The sequence below is a fragment of the Ceratotherium simum genome, chromosome 35 (assembly GCF_057802395.1).
Source record: "Ceratotherium simum simum isolate JZ-2026a chromosome 35, ASM5780239v1, whole genome shotgun sequence".
Taxonomy (NCBI): domain Eukaryota; kingdom Metazoa; phylum Chordata; class Mammalia; order Perissodactyla; family Rhinocerotidae; genus Ceratotherium; species Ceratotherium simum.
The window spans coordinates 12,335,268-12,353,033 of record NC_141934.1 but is presented as its reverse complement, the minus strand read 5'-3'; the positions used below and the strand labels follow the sequence as shown (position 1 = coordinate 12,353,033).

At 51.4% G+C, this 17,766-nt stretch overlaps 1 protein-coding gene across 3 annotated transcripts in view; it reads left to right on the top strand.

Moving 5' to 3' along the window:
- Positions 1–17,766, top strand: part of MYO18B (myosin XVIIIB) — a 230,676-nt gene that overhangs the window by 41,171 nt on the left and 171,739 nt on the right. For all 3 annotated transcript variants that reach the window (XM_087423619.1, XM_087423618.1, XM_087423617.1), the window contains 2 exons: positions 13,570–13,743; positions 16,937–17,027. In XM_087423619.1, the coding sequence (XP_087279745.1) occupies positions 13,570–13,743; positions 16,937–17,027 (265 nt within the window). The remainder of the gene's footprint in view (positions 1–13,569; positions 13,744–16,936; positions 17,028–17,766) is intronic.

The following is a 17,766-nucleotide window of genomic DNA, read 5'->3' as shown; positions in this document are numbered from 1 at the left end:
CCGAGGTGGCGAGAGGAATCTCCTGGGACTTCTGCTCTCTGCTTTTATTACCAATGCCCCCCGCCCCAATCCTCTGATGCCCCCTAAGGACGCTCTTCCCACCGAAGAGTAAATCAAGGATGAACTCTGTGCCTTCTTTGCAGCAAGAAACAATTTCTCTGTCTCAGAACCTCTTGGCTGAGTGAGATTAAAATCAGACACAACGTTCTTCCCAGGAATGAGCTCCATGAACAAAATCCTCCCGGAGTCTCCCCGTTCTGCACCTCAGCCCAGGTCTGGGGGTCACTCCACCTGCAATCTCTCTTTTAATTCTCACCTGACGGGCAGGGAAGGAATTCCCAGTTAGTGGTTTGGGGTGCTGAGGATCAGAGAGGTTGTGTGACGTTGCCACGGTCAGACAGCTTCATGTGGGGGTGGACCCGAGGTTGGAATCAGTGTCTGGCTGCCCCCAAAGCTGCTGCCCTTCTCCTCCACGAGGCCGCCCGCCTGGCCCAGGCCTTGGGTGCATTCTGGCTGCCCGGACCTCCACCTCTCTCCTCGGGGCTCCTTCTCAGCTCCGTCTAATCTCCATCCAACCCTCGAATCTCCAGTCTCTGTGCCTCCATCTGGAAGGTCATCCTCTAAGCAGAATGGAGGCAGCAGAGCTCCGAATTGAGGCTAGGGCCGTGGGCCCTGGGACCAGGCTGACCTGTGTTCAATCCTGGTTCTCCTCATGATCTCGGCGATGCCCTTGATCTCTGAGATTCAGTGTCCCTATCCGTAAATTGGGGATAATAACGGTGCCTACCTCCTAGGGTTCTTGGGAGGCTTACGTTCTTTAATTTGAATATGAAAAGCTCTGTTGTCGTCATTATTATTGGTGTTATTACTAGTAATGGAATATCTGTCCACTGTCCCGAGGAGTTTTCCCCAGCGAAGCTCGAGTCCACGGGCTGACTTGGGCTGGTCTTTAATCCTCTCCATCCCTGTGGTCCCGGAGCTGTAAGAGACGATGCAGCTCTCCCTAGGAGGTCTGAGACTGTTTGTCACTCTGCCCGCTGTCCCTCATTACTTCACAAAAATGACAACAATGTTCAGAATCCGAAATAGCAACAGAGATGAGCGATGCCCGCCTTGATGGACGTGTTGCGTTGCTTTCCTTCTGCCCTGAAGGCCGGCGGGAGCTTTAATTTATCTGTCTCTAGCTAAATTTGCCACTCTACATGCCGCTGACCCCATGGCCTGATATATGACGCAGTCAGGCCCATATATAACCCGAGGGGGGGCAGCGTGATGGGTGATGAAGGGAGGTGCCAGTCAGCCCGCAAGTACCCTCCTGCCGTCATAAAGATGTCGGGCCTGGAATGGATGGGGCCGTCAGCCAGGGAGCCCAGAGGGGCACGCAGGAAGGAGAGACAATAGCAATAACGACAAGGGCCCGGCCCCTGCCTTCTGCTGGGACACCCCCACATCCAGCAGCCAGGGCAGTCCCCCCAAGGAAGGGAGGAGGTGGCCTGGCGCTCCCCAAGCTGGGGCAGACCCTATGCGCACAAGGCTAGTGGGAAGTAACAATGTTGCCATCAACACAAAGCCACGACCTTATTATATTCAAGCACTTCGTGAACTGTTTTTATTGTTTTAAAACAAACGCACAAGTACGACTGGAAAGTTGTCTTCTTATAAAAAATAGAAACAATATGGAAGAATATAGAGTATAAAAAGGTCCCTCCTCACCCCCCCAGATCCTCTGCTCTCAAAGATGACCATTGTCAAGGCATAAATGTGACATTCGTTACAACGGATGAGCCCATGTTGACACATTGTTATTAACTGAAGTCTCTAATTTGCGTCAGGGTTCGTTCTTGGTGGCATCTATTCGTCGGGTTTGGACAGATGTATAATGTCGTATTCCACCACGACAGGGTCACGCAGGATGGTTTCACTGCCCTAACAGGCTGGGTTTTTTTTCTCTTCAACTTTTTTTTTGTTTTGGTGAGGAAGATTGGCCCTGAGCTAACATCTGCGCCCATCTTCCTCTATTTTGTATATGGGACGCCGCCACAGCATGGCCTGATGAGCAGTGTACAAGTCCACACCCGAGATCTGAACCCGCGAACCCTGGGCTGCCGAAGCGGAGTGTGCGAACTTAACCACTCTGCCACTGGGCCGGCCCCTGTCTTCAATTTTTTGAGTTGAAACATAGACTCGCAGGAAGTTGGAACAACAATACATAGAGTCCCATGACCCCTTCCCCCAAGCGTGGCATTGTACCCAGTGCAGTACACGTCACACCCAGGAAACTGACATCCGTGCGTATTCTACATAAATGGGTCCACACCATCTCCATCTTTATGCTCTCTGCTTTTTTTTATGTCACAGTGCGTCTTCTGCCTCTTTGTACTCTGGTTCATGGTGATGTCCCTCATTCTCTTTGTTGACTGCGGGGCCTTGCCCAGAATGGGTGGGCTGCCATCTCTGTGACAGTTCTCCGGCTGATGATCATTGATGTTGTTTCCTGCTTATTGGTGTTATAAACAATGCCACCCTGAACATCCTTATATGTAGAGGTTCTGCACCTGAGTGAGCATTTTGGAGGCCTGGTTTCCTGGATGTGGGGCTGGTGGGTCAGAGGGCGTGTTCAGTGTTTAACATCTGGATGAAGGCAGCCCAATTCGCCTCCCTTGGGTGTTTATACACAGGTTGGCTCATTTAACCTTCACAGCCTATGGGGTAGGTACTGCTGTTATCATTTCTGTTTATAGGTGGTAAAGCCGAGGCTCAGAGAGGCTAAGTCACTAACTCAGGGTCACACAGCTTAAGTGGCACAAAGCTGGACCTTCTGCCTGCCGTGCACTGTGTCACTGGGGGTCAGAGGAAGGCTTGGCATTTTCAAATGGACCCGCAGCCTCCACTTTGGGGACACCACCTCTGTCCACTACTCCAAAATGGACACTTGGCCCATCCAGTCTCTTTGCTTCTCTGAGCTCATTGCAGGGCTCCGAGGGGCCGAGGCCAGGCCCCCATCCAGCAGTTCCTCGATGAGGCACAGCCCTCTGCCTCGCTCCCCTCCAACTTCGAGGGGCTTCTCCCTCCCTGTCCCACACTCACAGCTGCTTCCTGCCCCTAGTGAGACAGATGCACCCTCGTCACAGGGTGTTCAGAGCGCAGAGTACACGCGCCTCCGCTACGTTTTTCCCAGGAGCTGATTGGAGTTGGTGTCTGGGCCCCCGCAGACTGGGACCAGCCCTGCCCATTTCTTCAGGCTCTGGGTTAAGGGACGTCAAGGGTCATTGAGGAGCAGGACAGCTGCAGTCTGGGCCTGGACGGCCTCTCTGCAGAGGGCCTCAGATGGCAAACTCAACCTCCCCAGCCTCAACCGCCCGGGGGAACTCCCTGCGTGATCGCAGAGGCCGGGGAGGATGGCCACCTGCCCGGCCCCGTGAACACCCTTGCGGGGCCGAGGCCAGGCCCCCAGCCAGCAGTTCACGTGCTGAGAAGGGGCTGAGACCGGCAGGCCTGAGCCTCTCTTTGGCAGGGCGGGGACCAAGGCCCAGAGAGGGGCAGCGACTTGTTCAGGTCACACAGTGAGGCTCCTGGGCCATTGTGTGTCCATCCTGCTCGGCCCCTCCTCTTTGCCCTCCCTCCCTCCTCGTCTTCATCCTCCTTTCCTCCCTTGTGTCTTCCCTTCTCTCCTTTTCACTTCCTTCTCCCCTTCTCTCTCTCTCTCCACGCCCTCCCTCTCTCTCCCTTTCGTGTCTTCTGCTCTACGCCTGTTGGAGGACAGGCCCTCGGCTGCCCTGGGACACCATCCCCACTTTCCAAGATAAGATTTCAGTCTAATCAAGGGAGATAGACGCAGACAAATGCATTGGTGATGCCAAGAGAAAATTCTAGGCAGGAGACCCCCAAAGTCCCGAGTGGTTAGCCTCCCCCAAGGGGTCCTAGGGCCTGGGACCCTTGAGCTGAATCTCCACAACGGGGAAGAAATTGGGGAGGGTGCTCCAGGCAGAGGAACCTGAGAAAGCAAAGGTGTGGCAGCCTGAGCAAGGCCTGGGGCCTCCGTGTTCACATCTACAAGGCATCAACCTAAGGGCTGTGATTAAGAGAGGGTTACCACGTGGCCCCATAGCCTGGAGATTTCATTGGTCTGTCCTTGGACCCAGTACCCCCGGGGCCTGTCCTCTCCTGGGCGTTGTCCCACCCACCTGCCTCCCTGTGGCCGCAGGCCCCGCCTCCTCTGCCCTGCCCCAGCGGGTGGCTTGGCTCTCTGCCTGACAGCTGGTGCAGCCGGGCCTATTCTGGGCCAAGGCAAGGATTTATTCTGCGTTTTCTGAGCATATTGAGTTCATTCATTAAGCTGGAATGGCTGCTTTGGGATGTAAACAATTATATTAAAAAACCCACAGAACCCTGAGTGGCTGGCGCTGGAAGGCAGTGTGCACTGGCAGCACCGTGCCTCGGGAGGGCGGGGTGGGGAGAATGGAACACCTGGGGGACCAGGCTTCAGGCTGGCTGAGCCACTCACTTGCTAGGGGGCCCTGTGAAAGCCTCTCCCCTGTTCCTGACCTCCGTTTCCCCTAAATAATAACAGCAGCTGCTATTTATCCAGTGCTTACTGTGCCAGGCACTATATTCTAAGGGCTTTGGCCATCTCAACAATTCCATGGACTAGGTGCTATTATCCCATTGTACAGATGAGGAAACTGAGGCTCAGAGAGGGGAAAGGACTGGCCTCGTGGGGGTGGACTAGCTGCTCTCTGGGGTCCCTTTTAGCCTTGATCACTAGAGACACTGTTAACCTATCCTTGGAGGGGAGAGAGCGATGGCTTGGTGAGACCTCGGCTGTGAATGTCTGGACTCACCATCCAGAGACTGAGCACAGCCACACTGCTAATGACAATGATGGCGGTGACAATGATGGAATTATTGACTGTTACTCTTTGCTGAGAATTCACTCTCTGCCAAGCATGATTTAAGTGCTTTGCATTGGATTTTTCCATTTAATCCTCATGACCCCATGTGATTGGTCATACCCATTTTATGGATGAGTCAGTGGAGGCTCAGAGAGGTATGGTAAGTTATCTAGGGTCATGGACTTGGGAAGGAGATGAGCCCAATTTTAGACTGGGGAGTTCTGTCTTTGAAGCCTTTTCCCCTGTTCTTTATGCCACGCTGTGTTGCATGGTCCATGGCGTCATCAAGAAATGGAATTAGTAATCATAACTTTTCCTATGGTTGTTGCATTGATGAGATTAAGTGCTTAGACAGTGAACACTCGGGAAACACCAGCTACTGTGGGCTTTCCTTGGGGCCCAGGAAACAGCTTCAAAGGGGACAGTTTGATAGGTTGAGTGACCCCTGTGCGGCCTGCCTTGGTGACAGACACGTAATGTGGAAAGAACACTGGACTGGGGGCCACCCCGGGCTGTGTTTGGTCCTGGCTCTGCCTCACCAGCTGTGTGGCCTCAGCAAGTCGCTCACGGACCTGCTGCTGGTCCCACCCCTGAGCCTTTGCTCGTGCAGTTCCCCTGAGGGGCGCCTTCCTGCTGAGGTCTCCCTGATGACTCTGCTCCTCAGCTCAGATCATCCGCTCTGGGGACACTCCCAGGCAGCTTCACATCCAGTGTCTCATTTCGTCCTTAAAATGACCCGCTGGGAGAGGAACTGCCCCATTTTACAGATACGGAAACTGAGGCTCAGAGAGGTGAGATCTCCTGTTCGAGATCCTGCAGCCGGGCTGAAACTGTCTTTAGATGCCCAGCCTCTGGTTCTTTCCACAATTCCCCACCACCCCAAAAACGCCACGCCAGCCTTTCCCCTCCAGCCTCTTGATCGAATTAGTTTGGGAGACCCCTACCCACACTCCCCTTCTCTTGTAAATTCCCAACGCACGTTGGCACACTCAAGGTTCTGAGAAGTCCTGCAGGAAATCAGCCCATTTTACTGGGTTTAATCTGATGCTGCCCCAACTGCTCTGTCCAGCAAGCCGTCTTTTCCAGAATGCCCACTCATATTCCCTAGTGCGTTGGGAGTGGTCTACGAGTTGTCTTTCCAGCTGTCAGAGTGTGGGCAGTGATTCATGTTGGATCATGAGCAACTCAGCATCAATTTCTAGACGGCTTGTTGGGTAGGCCTTGTAAGGACCACTAACTGTGCAAAGGCCCTGGAGCAGATGGCAACTTTCTCTAAAGCCAGACAGGTGGAACAATATGTCCAGGTTTGCGGGGCTACATGGCACCTGGGGGCAGCAGGGACAGGCAGGAGCCATGAGAAGCAGGAAGGGACTTGAAATTCTGGCCTTTAGAGGATTACATTTTCCATGATCCCAGCAATAGAACTTTACTGGATGTCCCTGGGCAGAAATCTCAGAGTGTGATCACAACTGTAAGAGTTGATATTTGTTGAGCAGAGTCTGTGCTAAGCAATCGCCAGAACTCCCTGGGATAGATTTCCATTTTACAGAAGGAGAAACTCAAGTTCAAAGAGGTGACACGACTTTCCCAACATCGTGCGGCTTTAAGGGGTGGAGGTGGGATTTGAACCCGGGCAGTGTTTCCAGAGCGCTGCCTTTTCTTGTAGCATCTACAGCCTCTTAGGCTTATCTCCTCCCTGTGGGTGGCCTCCTTCTTCACGGGCCTCCGAATTGTAAACCTCTGTGTGAAGACATGTGAACCAGATGCGCTGGCATTATAAATAAGTCACAATGAGTCCAGTAATTCAGGAACAGCGTGGCTATTGTTGGAAGGAGAAATAACTTGGTTATTAACAAACGCAGGAGGCCACGGTAATGGATAGCAATTGAACTCATGGTGCATGGGGCAAAAACAGTCATGTTATTTTTTTCCTCTCTCTCTCTCTTTTTTTGTATTGAGCGTAAAGGGAAAAATCCGCCTTTGCAGGTGGGTCTGAGCAGCTCTGAACCGCAGTTCCGTTACCTTCTCTTGTTCCTTCCTTTTTTTCTTTCTCTCATTTCTCCTTTGTTTGTTCTCTCTGTTCAAAATCCCAGCCTGCCTCTTACGATGGAGTGACCTTGGGCAAACGACTTGGGTGATGCAATTTGCCCAGGGTCACCTGGTTCATTGAGAGCTCTTTCAGCTAAACCAGTATTTCCTAAACTAGTATCTCCTGGGACATTAGATCCGCAAGATACTCTATAAAAGCATTTTGAGGCCAAATAAGTCTGAACAGAACTTCTCCTTCTTGGAGATCAATAAGATGTCCTTCAAAGGCTCTGAGAAGTCCTGCAGATAAGAAACTTGTTTCATCAATGACCAAATTGATTTGATACAGGATTCATTTTTTCCCAGCGGCACTGATGAACATTCCAGGGAAAGCCCACTGGGAGGATCCCCTTTGGGAACTCTGAGCCCCAGCTGTGTGGCCACTCTGCCCTGCTCCACAGCGGTTCTGCCACCTGGAGAGTTTCTGGCTTAGCCCTGCCCAGGCTAGCACACTGGCTGGAGCCAGGCCTCACTGCAGATGTGCCGATGGCTTCTGAGGAATAGAAAGGTGCAAAGAAAGAACAGAGTGCCGAGACCTCAGCTCCCTTTCAGAGAACCTTCTACTGGCCTCAATAACTGAAGGGAAAACCAAACCCAACCTTGCTAAGTGTGATCAGCCTCTGAGGCCCTCTCTGAGCCTCCGCACCTGGGATGAGCGCAGCTGCTGAGACAAGAGTTCAAGGGCAGGACCTTTGTGCGGGAGTGGATCCCAGGAAGCACTGGGACGGGCATGAGGAAGGGAAGCGGGGGAGGAAGGCAGCCCCAAATGGTGTCTTATCAGGCCAGCTACCATTGTGGGCACCTGGGGCTCTATCCCGCTAGAAACCTCTTGGGGGCAGCAGAAAGCAGGCACCTGAGGTACCCCACTTAAAGAGCATTGCTTTCAGGCATTGGCTGAGGGCTGGGGATGTTAATTCCCCGGCATTCCCAACCTGCCCTGCACGTGAGCAAGTGCAGCACCAGAGAACACCCTTAGCAGTAGGAAGCACAGTACAGCCCCGGGGTGGGGTGGGGGGTATATGGTGGAGGAGTGACAGCTCGGCTCCAGGTCCGCCCACCAGGTTGCCATCTGAAGTCTGTTCCAGTCTCCTTTTGACTTGACCTACAGCCCATGTGTATGCTCAATCTAAGTCTAAACGGGAGATGTGGGGGTATCAGAGCCACCCCTAACCCTATGCCTGGACTCAAGTTCTAGCTCAGCCATTTACACGCTGTGTGACTCAGGCAGGACAGTATCCCTTTCTGTGTCTCGGTGGCCTCTACTATAAAATCAGGCTTAGCAACACTCAGCCTGCAGACCTTGCAAAGCGGTTGGGAGGTCAGCCAAGGTCACAAAACCATCCCCCCCCCCCAGTGTGGACACACTCAGGTGTGCATCCTCCAGGCCATGGCGAGATGCACGGACCATTTGTCACTAAGAATAACAATAGAATTGGTATTTGCAATTAATTTTTAAATACAGAACAGATTCAAGAGTGCATAGTCTTTCATACATGGACTGTATTTGTATAAGTCCGACCGTACACACAAAGGCGAATGTGAGGCTAGTGGTTACAGACACATGTTTTCTCGTATGTCGTGGCCCCTAAAGGCAAGCCCCCCATTTCCTTTGGTGTTCCGCTGGAGGGAAAGCTTGCTGTATTGGACTTTTGGAAACATGCTCCCACACTGTACGTTATGGGCAATTTAAGAGATTCTCAAGGGTAATTTTAAGGGCTTGTGATCTTTCACCTTTGACTCTGACTTTAGGACGATGCCCCCTCATGAGAGGAGGCCCCTCTGTGCCGCGCCGTGGTTAGGGCATTGAGTGCTGAGTCTGGAGGCCTGAGTTCACATCCTGCCTCTGCCACTTACCAGCTGTGTGACCTTGGAGAGTCACCCACTCGGAGGCCCCGTTTTCTCATAAGTCGAGTGGGGATGTTAATACTGACCTCACGGGGCTGCAGGAGGATTGAATGAAGCAGTGCGTGTTCAGAGCTCAGCTCATGCCTGGCAAGGGGTAGGTGTACAGCACGTGCTGCTGGCTGATGTCATGACGTTAAGGCTGCCTTTGTAATACTCTTAGGTATTTGCATTCTGATTCTTTTTCTTGGGAGGGTGAGATGGAGGAGAGGTGACAGGTGGGTACCAGGGAGCCTTTCCTACCGATCAGCATCACGTGTCCTGAGTGATGCTCGCAGAGAAAGTGGAGAATTCCTAGATGTCCTGCGTGTGAAGCCCATTGCAGAGCCGCACCGCGGACGCCCCAGCCCCGGGCTCCTGTTCCCCACCAGCAACCAGCAGAATGGCTGGGGGCGAAATGCACACGCCAGAAATGATTTCTGCATTTAGCTTTTGGGATTGTTCTGGGCACAGCCTCCTTGCGTCCTGGTGGGCACCTGGAAGACTGTGTGATTCCCACTGGAGTGGGCTGGGGGCAGGGAAAAGTCCACAAAGCCCCCAGAGGCACCCTTTGAGGAGCCGGCTGTGCCCTCTCTCTCTGTTTCCATCTCTGTCTCCTTTCCTCTCCCTCTCTGTGTGTCTCTGCCTCTCTCACTGTTGTTTTATCTTTTATTTGGTCTTTCCTGTTAGAGAAGGCTGCTCTAAGCTTCCGAAGGCTGGTCCCTTGGGGAGAGGGGAACACAGAGATTCTCTCTCCCAAATCTTGGAGAACGAGGGAGGGAAAGTGGGCAGGGCTTCCATCAGTGAGAAACGTTCATTCCTTCGTCGATTTCTTCCTTCATTTAGTCACTCGTTTTACAAATGTTTAGTGAGCGCTTCCTGGTGCCAGCTCTGTTCCGGGTGGAGCAGTGGCCATACAGACGTCTGCTCGTGCAGAACAGCAGGGGCTATTGCACAGTCCTCAGCGCACGAGGGTGGGGAGCTCGCTCTGCACTCACTCTCTGTTCCACCCTGGACAAGAAACTGGACCTCACCCGGTCCGTTCCGTATCTGTGAATTATCTCAGAGGGGTTTATGAGGGTAAAGGGGATGAGGCTGGGGAAGCATTGCACACGGTGCCTGGTACACAGCACATGCTCGGTGCTCCATGGCTGTTCTTGCCAGTTAGATGATGGCTTTGTGGAAGAAGGAGCCATCCGTGTACAGGAATATCACTTGTACTGGAATCTCCAAACTTGGTGGCATTCCGAGGACAGCTTTGTCTCTGGATTTGGGGTAGGTTGGTGGGAGGTGCTGAGCCCAACACGTGTCCACGTTTCCATGGAGGAGAAATGCCCTCAGCCAGCTCAGAATCCCTGGGGTGTGACCTGCGTCTGAAGTGCACCCATTCATTATCCATTCCACAAACCTCTGCGCTGGATAGACGACCTTGTAGCCCTATGAAGAGGTGTTTGGGGTTTTATGACTCCATTTTACAGACGAGGAAACTGAGGCTCAAAAAGGCTGTGCAACTGGCCCGAAGACTGACAGCAGGGAGTGGCAGAAACGGGAATTGGACCCAGATCCTGTCTGGTCCAAGGTCCATGCTCCTGTCCACTTCCCTTTCTCCCTGCCTCAGGTGCCCCTTAGGGTTCTCAGCCTCCACTGAGAAGGCTTTGGCCTCTCTCATGTGTGAGCAAACAAAAAGGAACCCACGGCATTGGGTCTTGTGCACTCGCCAGCCTTCGAGGAGCTGGGAGCAGAAATGCGTTTTCCTGGCAAAGCTGCCTGTGGACCTCCTGTGTGTCACCAGCAGCATGCTGCCGAGCCGCCCCTGGGAACATCCCCCTGACGTCAGGCAGCAGCGAGAGTCCGGCCGAGTCCCTTCACTGCTCTTCTTCGGAAACAGCCGTTGCCAGCTCCCTTCGCGCCTTCCCCCCAGCTCGGTGGGGCTACAGAAGGGCCGCGCAGGTGGAGGGGGAGAGACTATTTAGAGAGTGGCAGTGGAGGGTCGATGGGGCAGCAGAGGGACAGGACATCCCCACCTAGAACGTTGTCTCCTATTTAATTCACTTTCAAGCCCCAGCCCAGGAAGAAGGAAGTCTCACCCAGTGCTAATAGCCATCAACGCCCCTCTCTAATACTTGCTAATCTCCCTTTTTAACAAAGAGAGAGCAGACCTGAGGCTCCCAGGTAACTGTATCTAGTTAGAAACTAATGATATTTTTGTGCTCGTGTTGTGTTTATTTTCTGTTTCTATTTGTGACAAGTGATAATGGTGTTGGTTTGCAAACTGGCTGCCATACACAGAGGGCAAGGAGAGATGGAAGAAAGAGGCGGACTATTCCAGATTGGTGTGTGGCAGGTTTAATAAGCAGGGGAACTTTGCAAGATGGGTGGACCTCGGCGTCCGCCGGCCAGAATCTTACGAGTTTGTACAGAGGCCTTCGCTGGGTTCAGTCACGTATAGGGTCCAGATGGTCTCAGCAACACCTTACTCTCCAGGCCGTGTCTTTGAAAACGGCTCCCACTGCGGGAACGGTGGGCGGAATGTACATTTCAAGGAGAGGCCGGGAGGAGGGGCCTCCAATCACCAGGGCCAGCTCGCAGGTCAACCAGCGGTCACCTTCTCCCCATGACCTCCTCCAGCAAATGGCTTCTCATTTAAGATCGTGCTATAACACTTCCTTTTGCAAGGTATTTATTTAGGTGAAAAAGATAGGCAGTCCATTTGAAAAAAAAGTCTTATCCAAGGTAGGGTCACAAGGATATGGTACATTTCCTAAAAGTGATATTTGAAAGACTGATTTTTGGGAAATAGTAGTTCTTCCACTTAGTATCAGTCTGATTTCTGGTAACTTCTCTGAGTCAGTTTTCTCATCTATAAAATGGGAATAATACTGCTTTCTAGGACTCTTGTGAAGATTTAATAATAATAAGAAGAAGAAACTACAACTATCGTATGTTGAGCTTTTTCTGTGTGTCACGCCTGGAACTCTAATGCAAGCTTTGTGACTCCAAAAGCCATGAGCTTGACAAAGATGACATGTTGAGTAAAATGGGGTCAATGGGTGGTAACTGTTGTCATCACCATCATCATCACTTTAAAAGTGGAGGACTTTTTTATTAGCCATATCACTTCTCTGAGTCTCAGTTTCATCATCTCTAAAATGGGAATAATCTGTAAGAATGTGTAATAAAATGATGTTCTTGTGGTGATCAGTGCTAAGTGGCATGTAGGATCTCAATAAGCAGTGGCTATTTGTGACCCCCCGGTGACCTGGAGCCAGAGCTCCTCGTCCTTGGGTAGTGTCAAAGTCCCAGATAGTCTTTCTCCAGATTTCCAATTTTTCCCTAAACCAGGCAGATTCTTGAAGATGTCTGCTTGAAGAATTGGACCCTCATGATCTCTTTCTGATGGATTGAGAAATCTGTTGGCAGCTGTGATTCTTATTTCAAAGAATAAAACACATTTATGGGAAGATAGGAGATGGGAAAAAATTATTTAAGGATGGCACTGTTACTTGTTTTAATAAAAGTCATTCATTTTTTATTTGAATTACAAAATTAGTACACAACCACTGAAGAAAATTTGGAAAATACAGAACCCCTCTACCCAGCTGTGATTGTTAATATTTGGATATATTTCCTTTTTACTATTTTTTATAGCAGTTTAGAATGATTTACACAGTTACATCATACTATGGTGTGGTTTTCTAGTTTGCTTTTCATTTAATGTTTGACTGTAAGGATCGTCTGCGTCGTACAGTCTTTGTTGCTGATCTTAAATGGGCTTATAATAATCCATTGGGTGGTTCCCCATTGCTTCTTCAACCTCATCTGGTTACTGCCCTTCCCCCCTTACATTCCGGCCTCACTAGTCTTCTTGGCATTTCTCTAACATATCATGCTCATTTCTGCCTCAGGGCCTTTGCACTGCCTCTTCTTTCTACCCCTAAAGCTCTTTCCTGCTTCTTTTGTGGCCAGCTCCTTCTCACCTTTCATAACTCAGTTCCGATATCACATCCTCAGACAGAGCCCTCTCTGACTGCCCTAGATCCATAGCGACTCCTTCAACTTCTCTTGATCTCATCACCCAGTTTTATTTTCTCCTTAGAGGGGAAAAAAATCTTTATAATTTTATCGCTGAGAGTCTCTTATCTATTTGTTTACTTGTTGATTGTCTCAGTCCCTCAAGAGACTGTAAGCTCTGTGAGGACAGGCACCTTATCTGTCTTGCTCATCATTGATTTTCCGGTGGCTGACACAGTGCCTGTCACATCGCAGGGGCTCGATAACTACGTGTTGAAGAAATGCATGGGTGGTTAGACGGTTGGGTGTGTGGCTGGGTGGGTAGCTGAATGGATAGGTAGGTGGGTGGCAGTGGGCAGTGGATGAGTAGATACACAGATACGTGGGTGGATAAATCCTACTTTTACTAACCATTCCCCAATCCACATTTAGAGTGTTCCCCGTGATCATTTTAACTGCTTTCAGAAAGGGAACAATGCACATGGCAAGAAAGTAGGATAAAGGTGTCTCTTGGGAAATGTGAGTCCTGCCCAGGGACTGTGGCTCAGGGGCCCAGGCCTGGGCAGTTATTCAGGCTCCTGCTGAGGGTGGGGACCGGAGGTTGGGAGATGGCGAGACTCTCCGAGGTCCTCTTGGACGCCCACCCACGCCACACCCAGGCCCCCACCACCATACTTCTGCTCTGTCCCTGGCACAGTGGGCCGGAAGCAGTTCATGCGGTTCGAGTGGGCAAACCACGCGGCTGAGGCCCTGGGCTGTGAGTACGAGGAGCTGAACACGGCCACCTTCAAGCACCACCTGCGGCAGATCATCGAGCAAGTGACGTGCGGGCCGGGCCGACGCGGCCCCGAGGACGAGGAGACCAGCTCAGGTACCGCACAGCTGCCACTCCGGGTGGGCAGGGGCCCCGCGGGGCCAGCCCTGGGGCACCCCAGCATTCTCTCACCTGTTCATCAGGGATTTCATGAGGTCATACTATATGTGGACCTCCTAGGTGCAAGGGAGGCCCCTGTGGGTGGAAATGGGCGTGGTTCCTCCCTGTGGTCAAGTAGTTGGCTCTGTCCAGCCATCACGAAGGCTGCTGAGACCCGGCAGGGGGCGCTGTGCTGCAGAGAGGGGACATCGTAGGCAGTGTCAAGGGACCAACCCTTTTCCTTTGGATATTGTGTTGCTGGGCCGCTGCTCTGTAGCGGGAATACTGACCTTCCAGTTTGAGGGACAGAAATAGGGCTGGGATGGCTGGAGCGGCTAGGAGCATAGTAGGAGAGGAGATTGGAGAGCGAGGTGGGGCTCAGCTCATGGAAATGTCTGTAAACGAGATGAGAAGCCATGGAGGGGCATAAGCAGGGGAATGGCATGATTTGACTTATTCTTCGTGAAGCTCAGCCTGGAGGAAGACTGGGGAATGAGTGGGGGGAGGGAGACCATTTAGGAACCTGTACACGTCACCCTGGTGAGATGATGGCGGCGGGACAAGGGACGCAGTGGTAGAGATGGGACGAGGGGGACACGTTCAAGGTCTAGTTTACAAACAGAGATGATGGCGTGGGCCCTGGGGGAAGGCGAGGGACCAGGTCGGCTTCTAGGGTTTGGGCCTGAGCAGCTGGAGGAATGGCTGCTTTGAACTGCACGTGCTAGAGTGGGGTCTGCTGGATCCCGCGCCTGCAGCCTCTGCCGGCCAGATGCTTGGCTGCAGAGGTGAGGGCAGAGGGATCGCATGGAGCCCCGGGGTCTCCGGGAACTCTCTAAGAGGAGCTGTCCTGGAGACCGCAGAGCCTGGGACTAGTGTTTTGGGGGCACATCTCTCAGAGGCCCCTTGGATCCTGGGAGCTGCTCCACATTCCAGGGACTTCGGCTTGGTGGCTGATGTCATTGGGACTCCACTGGCCTTCCAGGTCCAGGTGTGAGCTGTAGTCTGCTGCGGTCACCCCTCCTCTCTGACACACACACACACACACACACACAGACATGCATATACAGATACGTACATGTGCACAACCACACACATGTGCAAGACACGTGGCACACACGAACATATATGTGAACAGACACACACCACACACGTGCACAGACACATGCACACAAGGCACATATGTGCACATGCATTCATAGGCACAAACACCAAATATGTGCCCATGGATGCACACCACACATACACAGACACATACATACGCCACACACATTCACGAACATGTTCAAGACACATACCACCTACGTGTATACAGATACACACCCCACACCAATGTACACAGACACCACGCACACACAAGCACAGACACGTGCACACACCACTTTGTGAGGCTGAGTCAACCTCTCAGGCCAAGGTCTCAAGGGTAGATGTTAAGCAGGCAGGGGACCAGCAGAGATGCTGGGAGGCTGTGGGTTGCCTAGCAACGGCCCAGGTTGGGGGTGGAGTTAAAGGAGGGATGGGAAATGCTTTGGGGCTGCAGCAGGCTGCCTGGAATGTACCAGCACAACTATTTCTCTAGGCACTAGTGCATGCAGATTTGGAAATTGTGTTTCCAGTTCTGGGGATGGAAACCTAAGAGTCAGGATTTGTGATCTGACTTCCCCCACTCCTCACCCCACTTTATTCAATGCATCCTCATCAAGCCTGGCTATTTTAATGGGACCAATGAATGCATGTGTGTGTGTTTAAACAAAATTGAGACCACAACTATAACAAGAGTTGTCTAAGCTTTTTTATTCCTCCTAAGATTATAGGTGGGCGCTTTTCCATCTCACTCGGCATTCTTTTCTACCTGACTTGCAGCATTCCATTATACAGAGGACTGCAAATTATCTAACCATTTGCTATTGCTGGATATTCAAGTTGTCTCGAAAAAGTGATTTTCGCCCAATTTAATCAACAATCGGGAGAACATATGTCCCCAGAAATCTTTGTTTGTCTGAATATTTTATTAGAATAAAAGCCTGAGTGAAATTATTAAGTCCAAGTATACGAACGTTTGATGGCTTTTGATATAAAATTGCCAAATTTCACTCCAGGAAGAGGGAACAGCAGACATTTGCTGAGTCCCCACTACCTGTCAGGCCCTGGAGATTCGAGAGCCAAGAAACCCAGAGACCGTCCCCATCCCCAGGGCACTGCCAGCCTGGGGTGGGGGACATAGTTAATAAAATAACCAGTAAAGATCCGCTGTGGTCAGTGCCATAAAAGTGGGGTAGATTTGTTCTTCTGTGTCTGGCTTTGTTCACCTAGCATAATGTCCTCCAAGTTCACCCATGTTGTAGCGAATGGCAGGATTTCTTCTTTTTTACAGCTGAATAATGTACTACACGATCCTGCTTATATTAGGAATCTAAAGTAGTCCAGCTTATAGAGGCAGAGAGTGAGTGGCGGTTACCGGGTGTTGGGGGGCTGGGGATACGGGAGATATTGATCAAAGTTACATGGTTTCGTTCATGTGAGATGAGTGAGTCCCAGAGAGCAGATGAATCAGTAGATGGATAAGCTGATCGGTAGATGAATCAGTTTACTGTACAGCATAGTCCCTACAGGTAACAAGACTGTATTGCATACTTCAACATTTCTTAAGAGGGTTGATCTTTTGTTCAATGTTCTTATCAGAAACATACACACACGAACAGGGAGAGGGGAGACTTTTGGAGGTGATGGTTATATCATGGCATTGTCTATAGCGACATATAGTTATCTTCAGACTCAGCAGAATGTGTACATTAAGTAGGTAGGTACAGCTTTTTGTATGTCCACAATACCTCAATAAAAATTTAATTAATTAAAAAGAAGAAGCAAGGTAGAGCTGAGAATTGGCCCAGTGGGGTGGTGGTCAAGGCAGGCTTCCCTGAGGAGGTGACATTGGGCTGGGCGCTGAGGGACAAGCAGGAGAGCATGTTGGAGACAAGTGAGAGCCAGGTTACTCAGGATCCTGTGGGTCCTGATAAGACACTGTTCTTGGTCCTAAGAACACGGGTACGTCATTTCAGCAGTGGGGGGATGTGTGTGAGGGAGGGGGCTCTCTGAGGCCGGTGGTGAGCCTCTGCAGTGATGTCCTTGGTCCCTTCCCTCTTTCTCGCTCCAGGCCTCAAGATGACGGGTGCGGAGTGCGTGGAGGGAATGGCCTCGGGCCTGTACCAGGAGCTCTTCGCCGCCGTGGTCTCCCTCATCAACAGGTAACGGCAGCCTCTTCCCTGGCACAAAGCGGCTCTTTGCAGGCACGCGAAGGAGTCCAAACGTGGGGCAGTCTAGCAGAGTGGGGTTTTTTGAGCCAGAGAGTGGGTTTTTGAACCAGATGGTGCTGGGTTTAAATTCCGCCTTGGGCACCCAAGGCAATCGGTTCACCCCTCTGACCTCCCCTTCTGCATCTGTAAAATAGCTCTCTCCCCCAGCATCGCTGCAAGGACTAAAAGAAATCGTGTGTGTAAATAACTCTTTCTAATCAATCATAAAATACCAATAGTAGAAGCTAACGATTTGGGGGCACCTACTCAGGGCCAGGGCCTGCACTCACTGTGTGACCAGACTTGTATCATTTAATAGTCACATCAACCCATTTTACAGATGAGGTGAATAAGGCACGGAGAGGTGGAGCTGGGCTGCGAATGCCCTGCTGTACTCCCACCTCGTATCTTCAAGTTTCCCTGAATAACCCATCACGTTGCTCTCATTCATTTATTTTTCTAAAATTTCCTACTGGGAATGGGAAGCAACCAGGGTAGATTTTGGAGAGGGCCAGGACGTGTCTCTAAAATGTGTCTGCGGGGCTGCCGGCGCTGGAGCCTTTGTTTCTATCAACATGAATGATGCTCCGAGCCCGCCCTTGGAAATCTTAAAGCAGTTCCAGTGGGGCCGACCCCAAGCCGAGGCAAGGGCTTCCCCCTCCTCTGGGGAAGCAGGAGGCATGACTGGGCT